General features: G+C 37.8%; 1 protein-coding gene across 2 annotated transcripts in view; it reads left to right on the top strand.

Annotated features, from left to right (window-relative positions):
- Nucleotides 1–27075, top strand: part of FGL1 (fibrinogen like 1) — a 53127-nt gene that overhangs the window by 24471 nt on the left and 1581 nt on the right. The window contains exons 1-7 of one of the 2 annotated variants that reach the window (XM_005887164.3): nucleotides 4417–4540; nucleotides 11141–11220; nucleotides 13992–14172; nucleotides 19389–19548; nucleotides 19776–19873; nucleotides 23506–23594; nucleotides 23863–24050. In XM_005887164.3, coding sequence (XP_005887226.1) covers nucleotides 11149–11220; nucleotides 13992–14172; nucleotides 19389–19548; nucleotides 19776–19873; nucleotides 23506–23594; nucleotides 23863–24050 — 788 coding nt within the window. In that variant the 5' untranslated portion in view covers nucleotides 4417–4540; nucleotides 11141–11148. Of the gene's footprint in view, nucleotides 1–4416; nucleotides 4541–11140; nucleotides 11221–13991; nucleotides 14173–19388; nucleotides 19549–19775; nucleotides 19874–23505; nucleotides 23595–23862; nucleotides 24051–27075 lie in introns of those variants that run through there. The other variant, XM_070364216.1, reaches the window with a different exon arrangement.

Here is a 27075-nt window from a genome sequence, read left to right as displayed (position 1 = left end):
GAACCTGGGTCTCCTGCATTGTAGGCAGACGCTTTACCATCTGAGCCACCAGGGAAGTTAAATAAGCAGGGTGACAATATACAGCCTTGACGTACTCCTTTCCCTATTTGGAACCAGTCTGTTGTTCCATGTCCAGTTCTAACTGTTGCTTCCTGACCTGCATTACAGATTTCTCAAGAGGCAGGTCAGTATTCCCATCTCTTTAAGAATTTTCCACATTTTGTTGTGATCCACACAGTCAAAGGCTTTGGCATAGTCAATAAAGCAGAAATAGATGTTTTTCTGGAACTCTCTTGCTTTCGATGATCCAGCAGATGTTGGCAATTTGATCTCTGGTTCCTGTGCCTTTTCTAAAACCAACTTGAACATCTGGAATTTCATGGTTCATGTATTGCTGAAGCCTGGCTTGGAGAATTTTGAGCATTACTTTCCTAGCGTGTGAGATGAGTGCAATTGTGCACTCACTGTATTTAGAGCAAAGGATTTTATAAGTCCCATACAAGGTGTCTCCCCCTTCATTGGCGGTTAAGGTTGGAAAGTGTGACCATCAGGAATGTATGCTGGTAGAATACACTAAAGGATATATGACAGTTGTCTGAGTTTAGTTCATGATGGGGATGAGAACAGACATGTTCACTGCTGCAGGCGGGAGCCACTAAAGATGGAGAGACCCGGAACTTGACTTTCCTCCTGGGACTGGGTCAGGTATCAAGTAAGGGGCAGGCACAATACAGAGTCCAGAGGGTTTGGATGATAGTGTGCTATAAGTGATGTATTAATTGAGAGAGTTCTCTGACTATAGTCTTCCAAAAGGAGAAAAGTGAAAGTGAAGTTGTTCAGTCATGTCCGACTCTTTGTGACCCCATGGGCTGTAGCCTACCACGCTCCTCCATTTTCCAGGCAAGAGTAATGGAGTGGGTTGCCATTTCCTTCTCTAGAGGATCTTCCTGACCCAGAGATCAAACCCAGGTCTCCTGCATTGTAGGCACATGCTCTACCATCTGAGCCACCAGGGAAATCCAAAAGGAGAAGGAAAGAATTTGTCAGTGCTCATCTAATCTTGTCTGGGAGCCAGAGTGACCTGATTAATCTTGGTGCAACTATATCTGTCATCCAGTGGAAATATTCTCTGGTCAGAGAGGAAAATTATATCTAATTACTTTACTTTGGGGAAAGAAAAAAAAAAGCCTCTAAGTCCAATGCACTTTATTCAAGTTCTTTGTTCATCAAAATTCCTTTTGCTTGATTTGCTTTTGTGTAATATCTATCTGATGCTGAAGCTGAAACTCCAATACTTTGGCCACCTGATGCGAAGAACTGACTCATTTGAAAAGACTCTGATGCTGGGAGGGATTGGGGGCAGGAGGAGAAGGGGATGACAGAGGATAAGATGGTTGGATGGCATCACTGACTCAATGAACATGAGTTTGAGTGAACTCCGGGAGATGGTGATGGACAGGGAGGCCTGGCGTGCTGCGGTTCATGGGGCTGCAAAGAGTCGGACACAACTGAGCGACTGAACTGACTGAACTGAATATCTGTCCACCATGAGGAAAACTCTGTAAATTCCTAAACAGGTTATCTTACCAAGCACTTCTCTTTTTCTAAATTAATATGGTTACTTTTGTTTTATTTATCCTTTGAGAAACTGTTATCCGTGAGTCCATTTTCCAGAAAATAATCACTCAGGGTAAATGTGTAAAATACAACTTCTAGACAAGCTGATTGAAGGTGTAAGCCTAATGATCTCACTATTCTGCTCAGTAAAGTCTCTTTAAGAAGCTGTGCCCTGTATGCTAAGTGAAAAAAGACAGAGAAAGACAAATACTGTATGATATGGGGAATCTAAAAAATACACAAACTAGTGAATATAACAAGAAAGAAGCAGACCTGCAGATATAGCGAATAAGTTAATGGTTACCAGTGAGGAGAGAGAAGCAGGGAGGGGAAAAAAGAGGGGTAGGGGAGTAAAAGGTATGACTAGTACATATAAAATAAACTAAAAGGACTTATTGTACAACATGGGGGAATATAGCCAATATTTTATTTTTTAATTGGAATCTAGTTGCTTTACAATGTTGTGTTAGTTTCTGCTGTACAGCAAAGTAACTTAGCTATACCTAAACATAAATCACCTCTTTTTTGGATTTCCTTCCAATTAAGGTCACCACAGCATTGAGTAGAGTTCCCTGTGTTGTACAGTAGGTTCTCATTAGTTATCTATACATAGTATCAATAGTATGTATGTATCAATCCCATTCTCCCAGTTCATCCCACTCCTCCCTTCCCCCTTGATGACTATAAATTTGTTCTTTATTATGTGACTCTGTGTAGCCAATATTTTATAATAACAATCATTGAAGTATAACCTTTAAAAATGGCAAATCACTGTATGTACACTTGTATTATATAATATTGTACAGCAACTATACTTCAAATTTTAACAAAGAAAGAAAGCGGGGCAGGTGGGCAGCAGGAAGCAGCTGCACCTTAGAGTACGCATCCCAACCACTCTGTTTCTGGCCCATCTCCTCAAAAACTGGATCCCACTGGCTCCTGTTTATCATTGTCTTCTCACACTTCTGTCAGCCAGTGAGCTCAGGTCTCATTCTCACTTCATCGCTTTGGTACAGCTGTGCAAGGTCACAAATCTGACCTTTCCTGATGACAGTTCCTCCACTACGCTATGACAATGCATCCATGAACTACAGCGATAGTATTCCTCCCAGGAGGTTCAGCTTCTGGCATGCCTTCACAAGACATTCACCCTAAATTCTGCCCTTGGGGGCTTCCCTGGTGGCTCAGACGGTAAATAATCTGCCTGCAATGCAGGAGACCCAGGTTCGATCCCTGGGTCAGAAAGATCCGCTGGAGATGGGAATGGCAACCCACTCCAGTATTCTCACCTGGAGAATTCCATGGACAGAGGAGCCTGGAGGGCTACAGTCCATAGGGTTGTAAGAGTCGGACACAACTGAGTGACTTTCACTTTTACTTTTTTTTCTGTCCCTGTGTCTAATTTGCTTTTTCCAAGTTTCTCTTGAGGCATAGGGCTGGAGAGATCCTTGACAGACAGCACTGACCATCTTTAATGGTAAAGGGCACAGATTCTGAGCCAGTCTTCCTTTGAATCCTAGCTCTCCCTCTTGCTAATATGTGACCTTGGGCTAGTTCTTTAAACCTCTGTGCCTCAGTTTCCTCATCTGTGAAATGAAGATAGCAATTCCTGATGATAGGGTTGTTGGGTCTGAATGAGTTCATTTTTTACCATGTCTGGTACATAATTGTGCCACACATGATAGCTATTGTTACCACAATGATTGTCCCTCCTCTGAGGAAGTAGGCACAGGGCTCATTAAATGCTTGAACAGGGAAGAGGCAAAAGGGATACAAGGATTAAAAAAAAAAATACATTTTTACTTGAAAATGTTGCATTTTACCAGAGGTAATTATCAAATCAGCCAAATAATCCCATACCTTTGTTTTTAAAATTTAACTGCAGCAGCTTGAATTTGTTATTATGAATGTATAATCTCCACTTCTCCTGTGGGTATAAATCACTCCAACCTAATTGACTTTTTCTTTCCAATAAATCAGCAGGATTACCTTTTCCTTAATAAACTGGAAAACTTCTCAGGGAATAATGTGACAATGCTTAACGGGAAGGCTGAACACCAGTAATACTTGAGTTCAGAAAAGAACAGCAAAGAAACAACTTTTTACTGGAATCTGAGTTAATAAATAGTGATCAAAGAACAAACAGCAAAGGACTGTGTGAGTTACAACAGAATTAAAATAGAAATGAACCTGGGTTTCCAGTCTGAAACTATTACACAATATGAATAATGAAGCTAACATCTCACACATTCAAACTCCTCTACAATTTAAAACAAAAGGAACAGCTCATTCAGAGGATAACTGATGCTTACAGATAAATTTCACAATTTTGCCCCTCAGGGAATATTTTTGTATATTTTAAAGATCAAATAAACTGTTTCATCTTGGAAAATATTGCCACTTTTTTCTGTAAGAAAAATCTGGCTCTCTCCATATGGTAATTGAAATGACATTTAATCCATATCTTTTATAGGTAAAATTTTATCATCATTAGTACAATAAAGCAAAGCTTCCACTGCACTTTGGTTTTACTTAATCTTAAAGTGAGCATTACTTAAATTAGTCAAAGTACAAAAATTTTCTGGATGAGCACAATAGTAAAAGGTTAAAAAATCAGAGATATATTTTTATAAAGATATATTATTGGATCTTTCATAAAAATTCATACAAATAGGGAAAACAAGAAAAATATCAGAGTATTAGAATTTGTCCTTGAATCTCCTTTTTTAGTTTTCCTTCCAGTTAAACTGATTTCCTCATCTATTTATTTCTGGACTGAAGCCAGAATCAACATTGTCCGTTTTTCTAATCAAATAGTGGAGAAGCAATTACAAAGTCTGAGTCCAGATAGAGGAGCCTGGAAGGCAGAGCAACTGGACCTCGCCTAAGCCGTGTCTCTGACTCATTTCTGACTTTAGGCAAGGTATTTAACTTCTCAGCACTTTGACATAATAATGCTAGTTTGTTTCATAGGTACGATATTAAAACACAACTCAAGAAACAACTGTTGGCTCTTGAGAACGATGTTGATTAGATAGATGTCCGCTTCTGCGGCTTGGAAAAGAGATTAGAATTACATCTCTTTTCCATTCCTGATACATTTTGAATGAATTAGATGAGAACTTGATGTAAATAAAAAGATTGCAACTTTAAATACAAAATAGAAAACAAAATGGACCATGTTATAATTTTTACCTCAGAAGTAAAAACTCCAGATATGTTGTTCTTTATTTCTGTCTTTTGGAAGTCAAACTTACTTGGCTTTTTAAGGCTTTCATTGAGTATACACTCTTGAGATAAATAACAAAAATACTGTTATATTCCATTACCAGAAAAAAAAGGGGGGAAAAAATAGGGGAAAATAACCCAAAGGGAGTCTCTAATTCTATGTTAATGGGTAATTGTTTAACTGTTTTACATTAATATGAGACACATTAATATGTGTGAGCACTGCTGTCTGAGAATGCCAACTGATTAAATATGCTTCCTTCAATAACTTTTTCTTCTTTTTAATTTCTTCTATCTTGTATCCTTTCATAATAGCTCACTTAAAACATACCATTTTTGAAATTTTACATGCTAGTAATGTATGTTTGTTTGGTGATTGTGTTTTTAAGACTTACATGTTAGCTATAAAACTTTATAGCCCTAAAGTTAATATTTTGCCTTTAATTTTAATTTACTATAATTAATTAACTTAAAAATGTTTATTGGGAAGAAATTAGACTTAACACTTTGAACAATTTGTATCAAATAATACAGTACATCAAAGGACCACCATTTGAAACTATTTCAATTTTACAATAATTTAAAGTTTTGAGACAGCCAAAGCAAAAGCATTGTAAAGTAAATACAACTAATTGTATAATGAAGAGTGAATAATCTGATAGCTTCACCACAAGCCAGATTTGCAAAACAGTAATGGTTACTATAATGAATGATGGAGATGAGAATTTCAAAGCAAGTTTCTTATACCTAAATACTTCTTCAATATTGTAGAATATGGGTGGGGTTACTAATGGAGGCACTAGGGAATTTTAGAGGTCTTAAGATAGTCTCAGGAATTATTCTAAAGATGATAAAAGTAATGTAATGACTGTTAAAATATATATAGCATTTTGAAATGCCTTATTGTTTAAAGATCTGCCAGACTAGGGCTGCCTCCTTTCTCTGGGAAAGATCAGATTTGACTATTTTACTGTCAATGAGTTGGAAATTTCAGGAGACCAATAGAAACCTGCCAAAGCTTTTCATTGGCCCTTTATTTTCTACAAAATCTAATACATTGCAATCTGTATATATGTTAAATAATTTCCCAGTATCTCCCAGAGCACTTTTAACACACACTTTTCCTTGCACAAGAGCCAGATTCAGATACAGATTTAAGAACATAATTTTTTCTATTAAAGTATAGTTAATGGTGCCTTCAAGTGTATAGCAAAGTGGTACGGTTCCCTGTGACTTCCCAAGTGGTTCAGTGATAAAGAATTCACCTGCCAATGCAGGAGGCGCCTGAGGTATGGATTCAATCTCTGGGTCCGAAAGATCGCCTGGAGAAGGAAATGGCAGCCCGCTCCCAATATTCTTGCCTGGGAAATTCCATGGGCAGAGGAGCCTAGCAGGCTACAGTCCATGAGGGCGCAGAGTCGGACACAACTTGGTGACTAAACAGCAACATAGTTCCCTGTGCTATATATTAGGTACTTGCTGTTTACCTATTTTATATGTATTGTGTTGTGTATACGTTAACCCCTAGCTCCTAATGTCCCTGCCCCTTTCCCCATTGGTAACCATAAGTGTTCTATGTCTGTGAGTCTGTTTCTGTTTGGTAAATAAATTCATTTGTGTCATTTTTTTTTAGATTCCACATATAAGTGATATCATATGGTATTTGTTTCTCTCTGCCTGACTTCAGTTCAACTTAATGTGATAATCTCCAGGTTTATCTGTGTTGCTGCAAATGGCATTATTTCATTCATTTTATGGCTGAGTAATATTCCATTATATATACACAGACACTGCATCTCCTTCATTCATCCATCTGTCCATGGACATTTAGGTTGCTTTCTAACTATACTTCAATTTGGGGGGAAAAAATAACAATTTTTAAAGCTCTCTTTTTAACCTAATTTATTCATTTCTGAAATAAAATACTTGATCCCACAAATATATAAGGGAATGTGATGAACCAAACAAAAATATAATACTTTCAACAGATAATATTAAAGTGAGAATGGCAAAAGTTTTCATAACTTAGTTCCTGATTGCTGAATATTTTATATGATAGCTGCTAGAAGTGAATTAAAGTAATGAAGATCTGGTTGCTATTTTATAAGAAAAATGAGATTACTTTTCCTACTGGAAAGAAAAAGGAAAAACCCCAATCAATAATCCATTCACTATATTGATTCTTTTCAGTCAGAAAAACAGTATGACTCACATTCATATGACTCACATTCACAAATGGTAGTACATTTTTAAAGCTTCTAAGTTAATGTGAATCTCCTTAGTAAGTCTGTTTTATTTCTTTAGGCAAATTATTTTCCCTCTCTGAACCTCAAATGTTTCCTCAAATGTTGATGACATTTGACCAGATGATCTCACTTCCTTTAATTATATTTTGACCGTGTGTTCTAGCCTCATGGGATAATACTTTCTACTTCTAAAATCTCTTTTATGTGTTTTAAAAGAACATTTTCTATTTTTTGTCTTTATTTTCTTTTGCTTGCTTATAATAAAACGATTATTCTTGCTTCTTTTTTTTGTATGATTATATGTAGAAGACTATTACACGTTAAGAAACCTCCATTATGTGGAGGGTTTTTTTGGTTTGGTTTGGTTTTACTTTTTGCTACTTAAACTTCATGGTAAATTTTAAAATTAAATAATAAGTGACCATAAGAGTACAAATGAGATTTTTTAAAAATTAGCAGCATAACTGTTGTAATTTTGCTCAATAAATATATTTACTACCAACTGAAAATAAGAGTCAAACTAATAATTTATCATGAGATAGCTATGATAATGGCTTTAGCCCCATTGGTGAAGTGCAAGTCACTCAGTCGTGTCCAACTCTTTGGGACTCCATAGACTATACAGTCCATCAAATTCTCCAGGCCAGAATATTGGAGTGGGTAGCCTTCCCCTTCTCCAGGGAATCTTCCCAGTCCAGGGATCGAACCCAGGTCTCCCACATTGCAGGTAGATTCTTTACTAACTGAGCTGCGCATTAAGAGCCAAATTTTTAATATTCTAGGTATTAAGTTTTCCATTTTTTTTTCCTTTGGGGATTTTATAAATCCAAATATCTCTTCTTAAAATAATTCTTTTTTAGCAGTTTTGTGAACTCTGCCATGTGCTTTTTGTCCTGTTGTTGACGTTGCATGCAAAGTGTTTTCTCCTCTCTCTTTCTCCTCCACCTTGTCAATCCCTGTCTTTTCCATTTTTCTTTACTCCTTTCCTAGTGGGGTTTTGTGAGAAAGAAAAAAAAAAATGTATGTGTTCAATCCAACCCAAAGTCCCTAACTCCTTCTTAACACATATTTTCAAAATATACTTAGCTCGTTGTTTTCCCCCTGACAAGGATAAGCACAGGGGAGGAATTATGTCACTGGGAACAGACCAGTTTTATGCCAAGGAAATCACATTTTTCCCCGCTGGGAAAGATGTTCCCTCTTGGGAAACTCTAAACTTATATTGGAGTCACCGCAATTTCAGTTAGATGCTGGGATACAAGTTACCAAGATGTGGCCTTTGCCTTCAAAAACCCTACCCTAAACAGAATCATGGACAAAGGGAAGCAGTTGGAAAGAGACATGTGAAAAGCCAACTAGATGATAATTCCATCACCTGGCACAGTGCCTGGACCATACGTAGCACGCAAGCGCACACTGTTCCCTGAGTGAGTGAATGCTTTATTGGTCTGTAAACATAGTGTGAGATCACAGTGGAGGAAGTAATTAATTTTGTCTTGAGAGTTCATCTGGAAAAATTTAGTTTTTATGTTTAACTACATATGGTTTCATGTATGCTAAATTTCTGTTGTCTTTCTTTCCATTTTAATATTTATTTTAATTTCTTCCCCCAAATATTGCCTTGATGAGGCAGCTATGTTATTTTCCCACAGCATGTGAGCCAGTGCTGAGCAGCTAGCTGATGATCAGGTAGCACTTGCTGGCCCCAGGATTCTCTAGGACTGCTTCTGGTTAGTGCTGCTGTCTCCTCTCCTGCCAGGCTGACCTAATGTTCCTTCACAGGAGCCAAAGGCTTCCTACCTGGAGGGCCCATGACCCCGAACCTGTATTCTGCATGGTCTTCCTTTCTATATACATATATGCCTGTTACACAAAGGGACGCAAGATGCACAGAGGTATAGAGGCCCTGCTCCTTGACCTTCTCCAGTGAAGATCATTCTCACTTCTAAAACACGACTATGACTTAGCCGTTCCTAAGTCCTGTGCTTCGTGAAGGAACATTAGGTATTCAGTGACTTGACATCTCTGATCTATCCATTTGTAAGATGCGGATAATAATACTTGCCTTAGAGAATTATTTGAGGATGAAATAAGATGCTTAGAAAATGCATAGCCCAATATTGAAAATGGATAACCAACAAAAACCCATTGTATAGCACATGGAACTCTCCTCAATGTTATGTGCCAACCTGGATAGGAGGGGAGTTTAAGGGAGAATGGATACATGTATATGTGTGGCTGAGTCCCTTCACTGTTCACCTGAAACTATCACAACATTGTTAACTGGCTGTACCCCAATGCCAAATGTTTTTGGTGTTAAAAAATAAATAAAATTAGAAGAAAAAAAAAGTCTTTGGATCAAATGCATAGCACAATTCTAGGTATGTAATAAAAATATACATCAGCCAAAAGTAAAATTGTGTGAAGTAAAATTTTATGGTTTATCTAGGAGACTCTTTATTACTCTCTGTAATGTGCAAATTTAACATATTCTAAAAATTTACATTATATATAGTAATGTTTCCCAAGATGCTCATGCATGCTATTTGCCCCTGAATTTAAGTAATGCCCCTCTCGTACTGTAGCTGTTTTTTGTTGTTGTTGTTTTGTATGGCCCCACAAGGATTGAGAACTACCTATTTTGTTAAAATAGACTGGAAAAAATATGTCTATTAAATCCCTAAATCGTTGCTTCCCAAACTTTGCTGACCATTGGAAAAAGCTGCTAAGTCACTTCAGTCATGTCCGACTCTGTGTGACCCCATAGACGGCAGCCCACCAGGCTCCCCCATCCCTGGGATTCTCCAGGTAAGAACACTGGAGTGGGTTGCCATTTCCTTCTCCAATGCATGAAAGTGAAAAGTGAAAGTGAGGTCGCTCAGCCATGTCCGACTCTTAGCGACCCCATGGACTGCAGCCTACAGGCTCCTCCATCCCTGGGATTTTCGAGGCAAGAGTACTGGAGTGGGGTGCCACTGCCTTCTCCTTGGAAAAAGCTGGCAGTCTTTTAAAAATTCTAAGGCCTGACTGCCACCTTTAGACATTAGACTCAATTCCTGGACATGGAAATGTTTTTAAAGCTCATCAAGTGATCCCAATGGGCCCCAAAGTTTAGGACCCACTTTTTTAATTACATAGAAACTCAGAAAGAGATACATGGAAAGGACCTGTGGTCATAGGTTTTATAAGGATAAAAATAGGCTGACAAATAAATAATTCAGTTGATTTCAGTTTTGTTTTTTTTTTAGCAGCAACCATAGGTATAAAATTTCTTTGAATATTATGCAGATATTTCTGTCCTCTTAGGCTCCTGAGCTTCTAAAATTTATGAGAATTCACAACTGATGACATAGAGAAATTATTTTGAGGATGAGCAAAATTTTTCATCAAGACTCATGACTTCATGATTGATTTTAAGAATAATCTCAAGTGGTAAAATTAATTTTCCTCTACAACTTTAAAGAGAACTTCAGGTTTTATTTTATCTCATTAGCTGCCTACACATTAAAACATTAAGAAAAGCAATTCATATTACTTCCTATTTGTTGTAACTTTTTTTTTCCTTTTTCTCAAAATAAAAACAGGCTTCCCTGTACAAAATGAGTAACTAATCATTTAGCACTTATCACATGCCAGGGTATATGGAAAAATTAATATCAAAATGGCCATAGTCCTACAAAGTAAGAATTATGATGTCCATTTTACAGATCAGGAGCATTTTATAGTAAGCTGTGTGAGGTCACACCACTAGGAACTGACCAGCCAAAATATGGAACCAGGTCTTTGTGCTTAAAGAGTCTGTGCCTTTTCCACACTCCAGAGAACCATAGACCTGCCTCTATATTTGCAAACTGCTTCAATTCTCTACAAGATAACAGTGAGCATCCTTCTGTGGGGGGAAGCCTGGGAAAATCCAAGAGAATTTCCTTGGCAACTCACAGATTAGACTCGACCTAGAGCTGTGTCTGAGCTCCTGGATCGCATAGAGTCAAGCCAACACTGGTCTCATAAAAAATTCACAATAAGTTAAATTCTTTTTGTTCCTACAGTTCTTCCAATGGGAAAAATGGCGAAGATGTTTAGTTTCATCCTTGTCACCACTGCTCTGGTAATGGGCAGGGGAAGCTCGGTAAGCTTATTACAAAAACTATTATATTTTTAATTCCTGCTTTGATCTTAATTTTCTCTTGCAAAAAAACTGTAGTAACTTGTCACTGAAAAAACTAAGGAGGAAAACTAAAAAAGATTTGTGGAAGCACCTGCCACATAATAGGCATTATTAAGTGCTTTAAAATTTTTTTAGAGTAAAAAATCAGTATTTACACTGTCTTTTTGATTTACTGAGGTTATTTGGGTGGTTACATGGTATTAAGAATTTAAAAGCTGTTTCAGATTTACCTTGAGCTTTGTAATATTGGACACTGTCCATGTAAACTAAACAGATTATTTGAAAGTAATTGCAATGCACTTGTGCCTCCCTCCATGAATAAAAGTGTGAAAACACTCATTTACTCAAAGTTGTAGGAGAAAGAAAATCCCTAATTTTTTTAAAGATCTTTTTTTTCTTTGATGTGGACCATTTTTAAAGTCTTTATTGAATTTGTTACAATATCACTTCTGTTTTATGTTTTGGCTTTTTTGACCACCAGGCACGTAGGATCTTAGCTTCCCGACCAGGGATCAAACCTGCAACCCCTGGTTTAGAAGGTGAGATCCCAGCCACTGTACTCCAGGGAAGCTCCCCCACTAAGTTTTAAATAAGTTTACTAACACGGTATATATAGTCACATAAAAATTGAACATTCTTGCCCTGTAATCCTTTAGTCACTTTAAATTGTATAGTTCACTGTATTTAACAGTATCACAACCAATCTTCCACTGTTAGAAAGCAAGGCAGAATTCCAGATGCCCTAAAATGACTTTGCTGTTCATTTTTTAGACAGGTGTGACTGAGGGGGCTAAGCAAATAATTGGTTCAAACAGAATGAATCAAAGAGTGGTGAGGTGAAAGTTACAAAAATACAAAATAGCTTCTTTGGTGGTCCAGTGGTTGGGAATCTGCCTGCCAAAACAGGAGACAGGATTTCGATCCCTGATCCAGGAAGATACCACATGCTGAGAAGCAACTAAGCCCGTGTGCCACAGTTACTGAGCCTGTGCTCTAGAGCCCCGGAATCGCCACAACTGAAAGCTGCGTGCCCTAGGGCCGGTGCTCTGCAACAAGAGAAGCCGCAAGGAGAAGCCTTCACGCCACAACTAGAGAGTGGCCCCTGCTTGCCACGACTAAAGAAAGCCTGCAGTCACCAACCGACAAAGACCTAGCACAGCCAGAAATAAAGAAAGAAATGAAAAGTTTTAAGAAAGAGAAATAGTACTAGAGAAACAGCCAGGAGCGAGTCGGCGACTGGGTACTGGAGATTGGAGAGAGGGGGTCTCTATTCTCATTGCCACTCACTTGCTGTAAGACTTTCAGTTTTGAGGTTGAATTTCTGTTTTTACATTATAGTCCATAGTGAAAAAACGCACCTCTTTCTTTTTCTCAGATAAGATATCTACTGTTCAAACTGCCTAACAGAGTGCCCAGAACACAGTAGGTCCTCCAATTTATGGAAGAAATATATATAAGGTGCTTCCCTGGTAGCTCAGCTGGTAAAGAATCTGCCTGCAAAGCAGGAGACCTGGGTTCGATCCCTGGGTTGGGAAGATCCCCTGGAGGATTATGGAAGGAATACATATAAGGTAGCAGATAAAGATAGGAACAGAAAGTTATGTGAATATAAATTGAGAAATATACCTGACTCTAATTAAATGCCTATAAAAGGAAATAATATAAAAGTAGTATAAAGCACTTACATGTTAAGAATCGTAATTTCTCAGCAAACATTTGCATTTATCACAGGAGATCATGACATGAGCTGCAAACAGAGATGTCAAAGTAAAAATGGGAAAGTGGCAAAAATTTGTGTTTTGTCCTTTTTTTTCATGGTCCCCAAGTAACTCTCCCAGTGTTAAATACTTAAGAGCCTTTATTACAGCTTCTTGGTCTCAGTAGCTCTTCCCAGGAGACCCACCTCTGCAACTCCCCTTCCCAACTCACCGCATTTGCTTTATTTCTGGAGGAATCTGCTCAGTCAGATGCCACTTTAGAAAGAAACTGATAAACTCGTTCATGTGCAGCATTCTTGGGTTATTTGCCTTTGTTAAAGAAAGTAGCTGATTCAACTGAAAAACTCAGGCTTCTCCATCCCTTTTTTGAAGTCATTGAGGGAAAAACACTATACAAAGTTAAAGTGACTCCAGTCATATTTCTAGCAACAGGTAAATGGGTAAGATCCTCGGGGACAGGAGGAACTGAAGTAGCATCCTTTATAAAGATGGCCATGTGTCATCAGGTTATAAGCATTCAAATATATTTTTAAACATGTTAATACCAAAAGATCATTCAAAAGCCTCGTTTATTTTAGAAACTGCAACACTAGTCATGCATAAGGCACTTTCCTGTTAAGAAAGCACTCAGGAGAAGACATATTGAGATTGAGAGCAGGGACCTTGAACTGGATGTGAATCCAGACTCTTCTTGCCCACTGAGAATTTTTGAGCAAGTTTACTAAAAGATGAGCTCTTTCCTATCTCATGGAATTGTTATGAGGATCAAATGAAGCAGCGACTCTAAAGCTCTTAGCATGGTCATTTACATTATAGCATTTTTTAGTTCAAAAATTTCTTATTCTGGTAAGCCATAATTTCTTTTTCTTCAAATGCATGGTTTTCGGACCTCTAAACACTTCCTAGTTAGAATACTATTCTGAAATGGGAACTGGGGACAAAATTGAACCATACATTTAGCAACTCATTCCGGGGGCTTATTTTCTGTAAGACGATATGCACATTACTTTGCAGGCTCTGGACAACTGCCTCCAGGAGCAGGCGCGGCTCAGAGCCCAAGTGTACCTGCTGGAGACCCGGGTCAAGCAGCAACAAGTCAAGATCTCGCAGCTTTTGCATGAGAAAGAAGTCCAGCTCCTTGATAAAGGAGAGGAGAATAGTGTCATTGACCTTGGAGGAAAGAGGCAATACGCAGGTCAGAATTTATTTTTATTTTTTTTTCCTTAATTTTTTATTGGGGTATAGTTCATTTACATAATCTAATTTTCTTAAGTGTTTCAATAACTTAACATTGGGGTTTCCCTGGTGGTCCAGTGGTTAAGACTCCACTCTTCCAATGCAAGGGGCATGGGTCCCGTCCCTGGTCAGGGAAATAAAATTCCATATGCTGTGCAGCCTGGCCAAAAAAAATTTTTTAAGCCAAAGCTTATTAAAAATAATAATAATAAAGATTTTTAAATAAAAAATTTATGACACAATGATAAGATAGATAATAAAAAGTGAAAGTCGCTCAGTCGTGTCTGACTCTCCATGGAATTCTCCAGGCCAGAATACTGGAGTGGGTAGCCTTTCCCTTCTCCAGGGGATCTTCCCAACCCAGCGATCGAACCTGGGTCTCCCACATTGCAGGCAGATTTTTTACCAACTGAACTATGAGGGGAGCCCCTAAGATGGATAATAGACATCCTGTGTGACTGTTTGGGGGTATAACAGCTAAAAGAAAATTCCAGAAGTCAGTAGATCTGTATTTAATATTCTTCACAGATGTTGTAAGCATGAAGGAGGAGAAGGAGGAATAAACTATGAAATACAAATCCAATTCAATTTTACTCTATTTTTCAGCATACAGGAAAACTACTGGAGAATCTATCAAGAGCAAAAAAAAAAACACTCAATAAACAAAATACATAATAAAACATAAATTCTAAGAAAATACATAATATATTTAGCGTAATATATAATGTATAAAATATATAAAAATTTGCTCACACCAAAGGGTATGTTTTTGGTCTCCTTAAATTTAAAAAAAGGTTAAATATTTATGTATATGATCCATAGAAATAAATTTCTTTTTTCTTATTTATAAGTTACTGTATTATTACTAAATCAATTATTTTCTGAATCCTAATTCATCTCATAGTAGGAAACACCTAATTACATACAACCTGGCAATTTTTGAAAACAATGCACAAATCACATGATTTTTATACAACATATAGTTAAATGTATTTTTTAAGCTTTTGGGTGTGATTGAATTATGTGCCTTTATTAAAAGATTAGTCTACCAAATTCACACTTATTGTTGACAATCAAAACAGCCTTTTAGCATCATCTGTTCGGCCAACATGACCACTAGTTTAACCATGGCCCCTTGTGCAGGAGCCCCCAGTATTTACGAGACAGTATCTCAAAAGGCAGTATGTGTAGCGTTTAAAGTAGAGACTCCAAAGCCTGGGTTCAAAATCCAGTTGCACATGTTGCTAGAAGTGGCCTTTGAGCAAATTACTTGACCTCTTTGTGCCTCTAATTCCTCATCTGTAAAATGGGAGTGATAAGGATACCTATTTCTTTGGTGTAAAGATCAAATAAGTTAATAGATCTAATGAAATGCTTACAAAAGCATTTCTCATTTGGCTCAATGAATGCCAGCTCTCTACCTACATTATTATATCTTCTCTCCCTTACTTTCAGAGGAGAGAGCCCACCAATCCTCCGCACAGCAATATTGCAACTTCCTCTCTCTCCTCTAAATCTCATCTTATGTTGCCTGGGGCTGAGGATGGCATTCCTGGCATTTCCCAGCATGCTCTGTGGCATGTGGCTGAGCTCAGGCTGGCCTTCCTTCGAGTTTAGAATGTGGGGGTACTTAGTGCCTTTGGTTCTCAGTCACCATTCTGGGACAAAAGGAAAAAGTTCATTTGGCAGGCTGGCACGTCCCTTTGTGAAGCTTCAACAGTCGTGCTTCCAGCACGGTTTGCTTTATGCTTGAGCAGAGCGTATTCACCTCACCCAGTTTAACACACTGTTTGTCAAACAGAGGGCAGGAAGCCTTGGCCTCACTCTAGCATTATGTAAGTATCCAAAAATTCTTTTTTAAACTCCCGTGAGCACAGATCTCTCTAACCCTCTACCCCTCTTCTGTCTATTCTCTGGGGTGGTTGAAATCGTAGTTTGAAATATCTAGTTAATATTTTAAACCCTCTATTGCTTGAACTTTCTATCAGAGTAAAAGTCACATTTTCCCAAAGCAGGCTCCTTAATCTATTTGCTGTAAGAAATTGAGCTAGTGGCATTTTTTTTTTCTTTGTTTGGGTTTTGTTTTTGTTTTTTTCAGTGGAAATCTTTCCTCTGAATCTTAAGTTCTGTTTGGCATTTTCCTCTGGGAAGATCAAAAAATTTTTAAAAACTTAAATTCAGAGTTGGCATAAAATAAGAACAAATAGAAAATGTTGGCTGAAAACTCCATATTCACAGAATTTTCCAGAGACAAATGTTATAGCTAATTATTCCCATATTTGCTTGGGAAATAGTCTGAACCTTGTGAGTCTTTACTATTCAGCTGTTTGGTAGGTGGTTAAATGTAAGCAAAGAGCTGTTTTCCTAACAAGCTTATACAGAGTGAAGTAAGAAAGAGAAAAATAAATATTGCATATTAACACATACATATGGAATCTAGAATAATGGTACTGATTAACCTATTTGCAGGGCAGGAATAGAGATACAGACATGGAGAAAAGACTTGTGGACCCAGCAGGGGGAAGAGAGGGTGGGACTAATTGAGAGAGAAGCATTGATATGTACACTGCTGCTGCCACTGCTGCTGCTAAGTCGCTTCAGTCATGTCCGACTCTGTGCAACCCCATAGACAGCAGCCCACCAGGCTCCCCCGTCCCTGGGATTCTCCAGGCAAGAACACTGGAGTGGGTTGCCATTTCCTTCTCCAATGCAGGAAAGTGAAAAGTGAAAGTGAAGTCGCTCAGTCTTGTCTGACTCTTCATGATCCCATGGACTGCAGCCTACCAGGCTCCTCTGTCTCTGGGATTTTCCAGGCAAGAGTACTGGAGTGGGGTGCCATTGTCTTCTCCAGATACATACCCTACCATGTGTAAAATAGCCAGTGGGAGGCCACTATAGCGCACAGGGTGCTCTGTGACAACCTGGGGGTGTGGGGCGGGCTAGAAGGGACGCTCAAGAGGGAAGGGATGCATGTGTACTTACGGTTGGATCACCTTGTTGTACAGCAGAAACCAACACAACATTGTAAAGCAATTATCCTCCAATTTAAAAAAAAAGTAAGTGGAAAAAAAAAAATCTGCTTACTCTAATGAAAAATGCTGTGCAATGTACTTGACCACAAGATGTAAGCTTTTGAACAACCTTGAACTAATTTTAGATAATCATTTTCACATTGTTTTTCTTCTTGTTTAACTGCAAAACAGGATTAAAAAAAAAATAATCCAGGATGTGGAAAAGAACACAGGGGCTTCTGAATCTCAAAAATAAATACATGATTAAGGCCTAACTCATTAGAAAAATGGACATCTCACCAAAGCAGTAGTAAATGATGGGTCTCAACCTGATGAGGGTTTTAGAAAGTGACTAAGGTTCTTTATTTTTGTTTCTCCTCTGATTCCTATTGCCTGTTCAATCTATTTAATGTGGGATATATTTTATTTGTAACAAAATTATAGACAATTTGGCATCAGAACAATGAAAATGAAGAAAGAACTTAATATGCTAAAAGAATGAAATTGTCAATCAGGGAAAGAAAATTTTCATTAGGTACAATTAAACATAAAACATTATATTAATTTCTGGTATATAATATAATGATATGATGTTTGTATATATTGTGAAATGATCACTACACTAAGTCCAGTTAACATCCATCACCATTTATAGTTACAGAATTGTAGAAAATACATTTTTTTAAAAAGGAGGAAACGAACAAAATAATAAGGGTAAAATTTGAAAGTTCGTGATGTTAAATTATAGTATTTTTTATTAAAGAAATACCCAATTGTGATTGGGTATCCTTGAAACTATCTCTTTACAGTGGCCATCAATTCAGCTACCCTAAAGCAGAGCTGCCTGGGCATCTAAACAATAGCGAGTTCGTGTCTGCCATATGGGCTTCCACGGTGGCTCAGTGGTAAAGAATCCACCTGCAATGCAGGAGGATTGTGGGAAACAATCCATTTGCAATGCAGACGCCAAGTTGATCCCTGGGTTGGGAAGATCCCCTGGAAGAGGGCACCGAAACCCAGTCCAGTATTCTTGCCTGGGAGAATCCCATGGACAGGGGAGCCTGGTGGGCAACAGTTCATAGTATCCCACAGAGCTGGAGTTGACTGAAGTGATCTAGTACACACATATCAGCCGTATTCTCTAATTCAGCCCAGATCAGCCTAGATGAGACCAATGATTATTAATTTATCCCACCTTCACATGATTTACAGAGAAGGCAATGGCAACCCACTCCAGTACTCTTGCCTGGAAAATCCCATGGACGGAGGAGCCTGGTAGGCTGCAGTCCATGGGGTCTCAAAGAGTCGGACACAACTGAGCGACTTCACTTTCACTTTTCACTTCCCTGCATTGGAGAAGGAAATGGCAACCCACTCCAGTGTTCTTGCCTGGAGAATCCCAGGGACGGGGGAGTCTGGTGGAATGCTGTCTATGGGGTCACACAGAGTCGGACACGACTGAATCAACTTAGCAGCAGCAGCAGCACATGATTTAAGAAACAGATATTATTTTTTGGTGACAAATTGGTGGCTTCAGTGGTCAAAGAAATATCAGCGCAGAGAAGACCGCAGGGATGAAATAATAGAAACTTGCAGTTTTTAGCAAAAACATCTAAGAATGCATGGACTCTTCGAAATTTCAGTGGGTGAGTAAAAACTCTGGTGAGACTGGGAGGTTATAAGAATCTAACAAGATTACTATTTTGAGTTCATTTCCAGATGTTCAGAATGATTTATAATGCTGTAAATCAAGATAATCTGTATTAAATTGTTTGGTATTATATTTCTACTTTCATTTTAGTGCCATGAGAGAAAAAAGTTCTGTACTGTTTGATAAAATGTTTCACTTAAATATACTGTAATTAACTAAAACATAATTTCAGACTCTTCTAAAAAAATCAGAAATGAGAAACCATATACCTATTTCACCATTTTATTTTTTTCATGATCATATCAAGAAGTCAGATGATAATTATATCATCTAGAAAAAAAGAACTTCCTAGTAGCCACTGGAAGATGTACAAGATGCAGTTTTAAACAGCTGATTATCTACATCATGTATTTATCTGTCTCCATTAGTATTGAGTAATCTCATTCAGAGGCTCCCTTTAAAAAAAAAAAAAAGACACATGACAAATATTACATTACTTTGTTTTCCAAACAGATTGTTCAGAGATTTTCAATGACGGGTACAAGCAGAGTGGATTTTATAAAATCAAACCTCTCCAGAGCCCAGCAGAATTCTCTGTCTATTGTGACATGTCTGATGGAGGAGGATGGACTGTAATTCAGAGACGATCTGATGGCAGTGAAAACTTTAACAGGTGTGCTAATTATGATATAAGGATTTATTTGGAGTAGGAAATATGAGGTTTACCAAAGTTAAGCCTCTTTATTATACCTGAAGTGTATTAGAACTTCATTCTTTCTAAATAGAAGTACATTAGCTAATCAAGAAGATACTGTGGGTAGGGGTAAAAGTGTGCACCTTGCGTACTGCAAAGGTCTGTTTGGATTTTGCTAAAGTCAGCTTTCACTTTCATTTTTTTAGAGACTGGAGTGACTATGAAAATGGCTTTGGAAATTTTGTCCAAAAAAATGGTGAATATTGGTTGGGTAATAGAAATCTTCACTTACTGACCACACAAGGTAAGGTTTACCTCATACCAAATTCACTGGAAATACAAAAAGGGAACACAACTGTTTTTCTCTAAATCCTAGAACAAATTCAGTAACTACTATGATTTGCAGATGGCCAATAATCCCTTTTGGGAAATAATCTCCTTTGTAAAAGGTGGCTGCTTAGACCTAGGTTGTGGGAGAGATATTTCTCACATACATTTTTTCTGTTTCTGGGAAGGAAATCTACTGTCGTAATCATTCTTTTAAATGACTTGTGTGACTCAAAACATATATATTGTATGCATAACAAGCCACTTATGAATTTAGTGACTTAAAACAACAACTCTTTATTATTTCTCACAAATATACAGGGCAGCTGGGTGGTTTTGCTCCTTAGGGCTGGGCTCTGCTGATCTCGCTGGGCTTGCTCATGAGCTGGTGACCAGCTTCCTCATCAGTGGGAGGCTGGCTGTCCAGCTCACTCCACATGGTCCGTCATCTTCCAGCTGGCTAGCCTGGACTTGTTCTTGAAGCAGAAGCAGAGTTCTAAGAAAGAGAATGAAAGCACATAACTAACTTGAGACCTAGACTCAGTAATGGCACACAGTCACTTACACTGCCTTCTGTTTTGGTGAAAGCAAGTCACAGGACCAGCTCAGATGTAAGGAGAAAGGAAATAGGCTTAATGGGAGGACTTAAAGTCCCATTGCAAAGGGAAAGGTGAAGAATTGAGGAATTATGGCTGTTTTTGGAATCAAATACCAAAGAATATAAATGTTCTTATTCCCATCCCCTTGCAAATCTTAAGTTGAAAAACTTGCAAGATACAACAAAACTGGAAGAGATTTCAACCTACCACCTAGATTTTACATTAACATTTTAATCCTGTAACTTTTCATCTATCCATCCATCGATCCATTTCTTTGACATTTCCAAGTATATTGCAGACATCTGTATCATTCCCTCTATCTGCTTTTGCATGGATGTCTTTCACTGGAGTTTGACATTTGTTTAAAGGATCACTAGCTTAATATTTTCCAAGTTTCCCTTTTCCATGTTCTTTTGCTCCAGTCCTTTATCTTCCTTACCTCACTTTCTACCTGAGATTGTAGTCAGTTCCACTCAAATCTGATTCTTAATGTTTCATAAAAGACAATTGTATTGCTCAAGAAAGCATGTTAAATCACACTGGCAAGGCACTAATTGTAAGAGCAAGGTTTATTCATTCCAAACAAGTTAAGGAAAGTGATTTGTGTGTCTATATTCATAATAGTATTATAGAGATCTTGGAAACACCCCAGGATAGTAACTTAAGAGAGGATGGATAATCTTAGAAATCTTAAGCTTTCTTTGTACATTCTTCTTATGATCAGTGTTCTCTAAATTTCAAAGTATTTATTATCCTACTTGTGTTTTATGATAGATATATAACATTTATCATACCAATTCCTGTTTCTTTTACATATTAATATGCATCTGGTTTTTCATTGAAACTATGAAAACCCCAAGAAGTAACCCTTGGATCCTTCTAAACATACAGAATTTAAACTTATTAATTAATAATAGTGAAGGACAGGGAAGCCTGGTATGCTGCAGTCCATGGGGTGGCAAAGAGTCAGACATGACTGAGCAACTAAACAACAACAAATATTATTAATTAACTATTTTAAAAATAAATATTATTTTTCAAATTATTATTAAGTATTTATTTGTCCAGATGCACTTTGGCAACATATCTGCTTCACATTTTCATTGGTATTTCAGGCTGGCTACTCTCATGGTGGCAAAAATGTATTTATCAGTTCCAGGGATCACAACTGCATAGAACATCATCCCAAGGAAAAAGAGTGACTTTCTCCCTACATTTCTTTTCTTTCCTTTTTATTTAAAAACAAAAAAATATTGTGGCTGTACCACAATATCCCCCATGTGCGGCATGAGGGATCTTAGTTCCCAGACCAGGGATAGAACTCATGCCCTGTGCAGTGAAAGCACAGAATCTTAACCACTAGACTGCCAGAGAAGTCCCCCTGCATTTCTTAATTATGAGAACATTTAAAGCTAAGGAGTTGCCTCTTTAAAATAACTTTATCCCCATTATATAAATTTTGGCTGGAAGTGTTTGCAGTAAAGCTAATTTAGAAATGATCCAAAATTGAATTTTTATTTACTCATGAACTAAAGAGATATTTAGATGGTTACCTAAAAGTCTAAACCTCTTCTATAATGCAAAGTACTTTTTAGGAGCATTGATTTAGCCTTTATTTCTGCTCTAGTCCACTTCACAGTCTTAGCTCACATAACATTTACTACCTTTTGATCAGATTAAAGCGGCCTCTTCCTTGAAATCCCACTTTAGAGAGCTCCATGAGCCAAGGAATCTGTGGGGCCAGAGAGTCTCCTAGACTCACTCTGGCGATATAGAGTCCAGCATTCTCTACTGAAGAAGCCTTGACTTTGTCTCCAGGACCTATTCATGCCTCTTCTTCATCTGTCCCCCTGTAGGAAAATTGTACGTCTGATGTGTGCACCCCTAAGTCTGAGGAGAAGTAAAGAAACAGCTTTTATTTTGGATGTCAACAGAGCTTGGTGTGCAGTCTGGAATGTCCATAAGTGTGGGCAAGGCCCTTTGCTCTGTGTGATGGAGACTGGGGTGGGACAAGAGAGCAGGCTGACCATGGGCCAGGTCTGCATGACCTGCTGCTGTGTTCCAGCTTAGAACTAGGAAGAGGCTAAGACTCTGAATTCAGACCTGATCTTACTAGTCATTGTGAAATTTTATTTATCAAAGTAGAAGGATTGAATACAAATATATTATCTGACTGTCAGTTTGATTTATAACTTTGTATGTTTCTAACAATAGTTCTGTTTCTGAAAGAGTAGTCTTTGTTATTTGCAAATGATGAGACAATGAAGAAAAGCTGATTACTTGATGGTATCAACTATTTCAGTCATTATTTAATGTTGAAGATCAACATCCTTACCAAAAGTAAGAAAAAAAAGTCAACTTTTAAACTTCACAAAACTTCTGTTTATTCACTGTTAGATTTCTTAATCTATGTACTGAAAAATGACTTGCTTTCTGTTCTTCTTTGCCAAGTGAACTACACTGGCTCTTATCTATAATAGATCTAGTAGAAATGTTCTACCTTTAATATTACATTCCTAACTTTTTCCAAGTAAAATACACAATAAAACATGCATATTGTAAATACAATGGAGTCACTGTTTATTCTTTGAAAGCTGCCTCATGGTAGAAGGAAATGGTCTAAGTAAAATAGAGCCACAAACTGTTTTTAAGCCTCAGTAAGGAATGATGCTAAAGCTGAAACTCCAGTACTTTGGCCACCTCATGCAAAGAGTTGACTCATTGGAAAAGACTCTAATGCTGGGAGGGATTGGGGGCAGGAGGAGAAGGGGACGACAGAGGATGAGATCGCTGGATGGCATCACTGACTCGATGGACATGAGTCTGAGTGAACTCCGGGTGTTGGTGATGGACAGGGAGGCCTGGCGTGCTGCGATTCATGGGGTCGCAAAGAGTCAGACACGACTGAGCGACTGAACTGAACTGAACTGAACTGAAGTAAATGTCATCTCATACATTAAAAAAAAAAAAAAAAAAAAAACCTACAATTTCTGTTTTTTCCCTTTCCTAGGAGATTACACATTAAAAATCGACCTTGCAGATTTTGAGAAAAATAGCCGTTATGCTCAATATAAAAATTTCAAAGTTGGAGATGAAAAGGTACTAACATTTTCAAATACATATCACCACAAATTAATGTGTAAAACATACAATATAAAACCCAAAGTCAGGGGAAACAAAAATCTGTGATAGAGCCTGATCTTTTATTTATTACATAAGCCTGTTTTTAAAATAGTAATAGAGAAACCCAGGCGGGCTACACTCCATGGGGTCACAAGGAGTCAGACACTACTGAGTGACTGAACACACACGTACACATACACAAAATAGTAACAACTGATCATGGAAATCGCCTCTTTTTCTTTAGAATTCCTATGATTTACATATTGGGGAATATTCTGGAACCGCTGGAGACTCCCTTACTGGAAATTTTCATCCTGAAGTGCAATGGTGGGCCAGTCACCAAAGAATGAAATTCAGCACGTGGGACAGAGACAACGACAACTACGAAGGGAACTGTGCGAAAGAGGATCAGTCTGGCTGGTGGTTTAACAGGTTTGATGTTTCTTAAACACAGTTGCAATTGCATTGATGATATCTGACTGCTGCTGCTGCTGCTAAGTCGCTTCAGTCATGTCCGACTCTATGCAACCCCATAGACGGCACCTCACCAGGCTCCCCCGTCCCTGGGATTCTCCAGGCAAGAACACTGGAGTGGGTTGCCATTTCCTTCTCCAATGCATGAAAGTGAAAAGTGAAAGTGAAGTTGCTCAGTCGTGTCCAACTCTTAGCAACCCCATGGACTGCAGCCTACCAAGCTCCTCCGTCCATGAGACTTTCCAGGCAAGACTACTGGAGTGGGTTGCCATTGCCTTCTCCAGATATCTGACTGGTGGGCATTAATTATAACGTATGCAGGAGTGTTGGTCTGCTTTGTAATACTGGTATTATTAAGTAATCATCCTTATTAGAATCTTTCAGTAATGAAGTAGCTTTAAGGATTTGTTCACTGTGTACCTTAGTCAAGCTTGAAAGATACGTCATAGAGAAAAATCAAACTACTGCTTTCATAAAGATTGTTTGCAAATGGAGTTACGGGTGAGTTATCATAAATAGTGGGTCACAAATTGACGCAAAGAAATACAGAGCATTTTCGACATTCTAATAACCAGGTAGCTCTTCACCTTCTCCTAGCATGTTATTATAAATTTTTCTGTGTAATACTGTTTACATTTACTGTGACTTTTTTAAAATCATTCAACCCAAGCTCCTCTCAATGCATAAATTTCCTCTAACATTCCTGAAACCTAATTCTATCTTCTGGTTGAATACTCCAATGTTCCTTTATCAGCAAATTCATTCCATTTTTGATTGTACTAAATCAGTTTTTCTTTTTTTAATCTTTTTTTGTGTATTGAAATTTTTATGGGGGTGCTGCACTGTGGGGCCTGTAGGATCTTAGTTCCCTGACCAGGGACTGAGCCCAGGCCCCCAGCACTGGAAGCACAGAGTTTTAACCACTGAACCACCAGGGAAGTCCGCTATGTCAGCTTTTCTTCATTTTCTTGTATTAACCTGAAATCTTGCTTCTTATTACTTTGTCAGTTTTTTTCCTCAGTAGTTACAGAGTAACTGTATTCTTTTTCAACATAACTCTTCGGGTCTGGGTAAGAAAATATTTACTGTGCTCCTCGACGTTTTCTCTTCTTTAACTATTCATTAATGTTTCATTCCTTTAACTATTCTTCACCCAGGATGATTTCCAGACAGTACCTTTTGTTGTCATCACAAAGTTAAGGCAGGAATGGAAAAATTCAGTCATCCTTTAAAATAACCTGATAAGCCCACTATGTCTACAAAGCAGTTGTGTTCAACAGTTACGCCATACATGGGCTTTTTTTTTTTTTTCTTTAGTACATGGCCTTTGAACATCTCCTTTTGTCTTTAGAAGACAAAATATCTGGACACTTAAACATTCCATTACAGAATCCTTCGTGAGTATGTCTGGAGTGCTGAGTTTTCCGTGTAATTGAGGACTAATCATTTAAATTCCACAATCTAAATTTTAACATTTTTTCATTACGTAAATACTTTTTAAGTATTTACATAAAGAATCCTCCATCTTTTTAAGTGGAGGTATACCAGACATAGATCTATTTTCCATAAAATCATGAGAATCCTCCTTATGAACATCTTGAGTTATTATGATGTGCTGATTTTAGAGTCATAAATTCTATGGAGGTAGAGTTAGCTGTATATAGTGTGGAATATCAAATTGAATATATAAACACTATTTTATCTGGATTTTGCTTTTTTCAAAGTTTGAGTCCATTTAAATTTTGGTCATTTGTAAAGGAAGTGGAACATACACAGCAGTGAGAGGGGAGAGAAAACCAAAGTTATCTTTCCTACTTAACAGATCAAACAAAGGTGGTGACGATCTTTTTCCCTTATGGTTTTCTCGTTCTCTTTAAAACTGTATTTATCACCTTCTCTTTATCCTCCTTTTTCTTCCCCTTTCCCTCTAAGTTAGCATTATGTAAGAGTTATCAACATTATGTAAAACTTGTCTATAATTCACAAAGTCTCAAGCACCCCTTAATGTAACAGAATTCCATACATGGAAATAACAACCACATTGGTTAATATTAGCAGATCAAAACCAAGTACCCACCCAATTAAATGATAAGTGGCACACAGTTCAACGTGGAATAATAAATGATTTACTTGACTTTAAAGATAGGAGTTCAGGGAAGACAAAGAAAGGCAATTCAGTTGCTGGAGCCACCCAAGGAAGCTCCATTATCCTTGGAGTCAAATGAGATCGTGCAGGTGGAAAGTCAGAAAAGCTGAAGAGAAAGCCAACTGTTCCAGCAGCTCAGTGCTACTTCTTCCATGCCTGCCTCTGCTATGGTTTAACTCCATCATCCTCTTCCTCCTTATTCTTGTTTTGTTCTTATTTTTCTCCTGTCCCATAGTTCTTCCAATTTACATAAACTCTTGGCATTTCTAAGTTTTACCCACCTACTAGGCATTCCTTCTCATCATAGCAAACCAATCACTGAGCGTTGCGTTGATGTCTTCTCTTCTTTACCAATGTAGCATCTCATGTGTGTGCACAAGGCTACTTCTTCACCAAGGGAGCCCCAACCATCTCCCAACCTAGCCTCAAGTCCAGGCTGTTCTAGAACCTGAAAGATGCTGGGAAAAAGTGGTCTTAGAATTGCTAAGGTTTGCTATGTTGACCAGAGTCAGCTTCCTAACAGGATTCAAATCACAGACTAAATAGAAAAATATTAATATATATAGTAGATATCTCTAGGAAGATAGAATATGTCAAAATATGTATTTGGGAGGCTCAGTCTAGAGTATTTTCTCTTTTGCCATTACTTTCCATGCAGTTTTAAAAACATAACAGGCTCTTAACACTTGAAGATTTAGCATACATGGTTTTGATTAGTTACATCAATTTAAATTAGGAGGACTGTGGGGACAATTAGCAGGAAAGAATTATGAGGGCTGGTAAGTGAGGCTAGTCAACCACTCAACATTGACGGGTAAATTACATGCTTACTTTGAC

The sequence above is a fragment of the Bos mutus genome, chromosome 27 (genome assembly GCF_027580195.1).
Source record: "Bos mutus isolate GX-2022 chromosome 27, NWIPB_WYAK_1.1, whole genome shotgun sequence".
In the NCBI taxonomy this organism is placed as follows: Eukaryota; Metazoa; Chordata; class Mammalia; order Artiodactyla; family Bovidae; genus Bos; species Bos mutus.
This window is presented reverse-complemented; position numbering and strand designations above follow the sequence as displayed.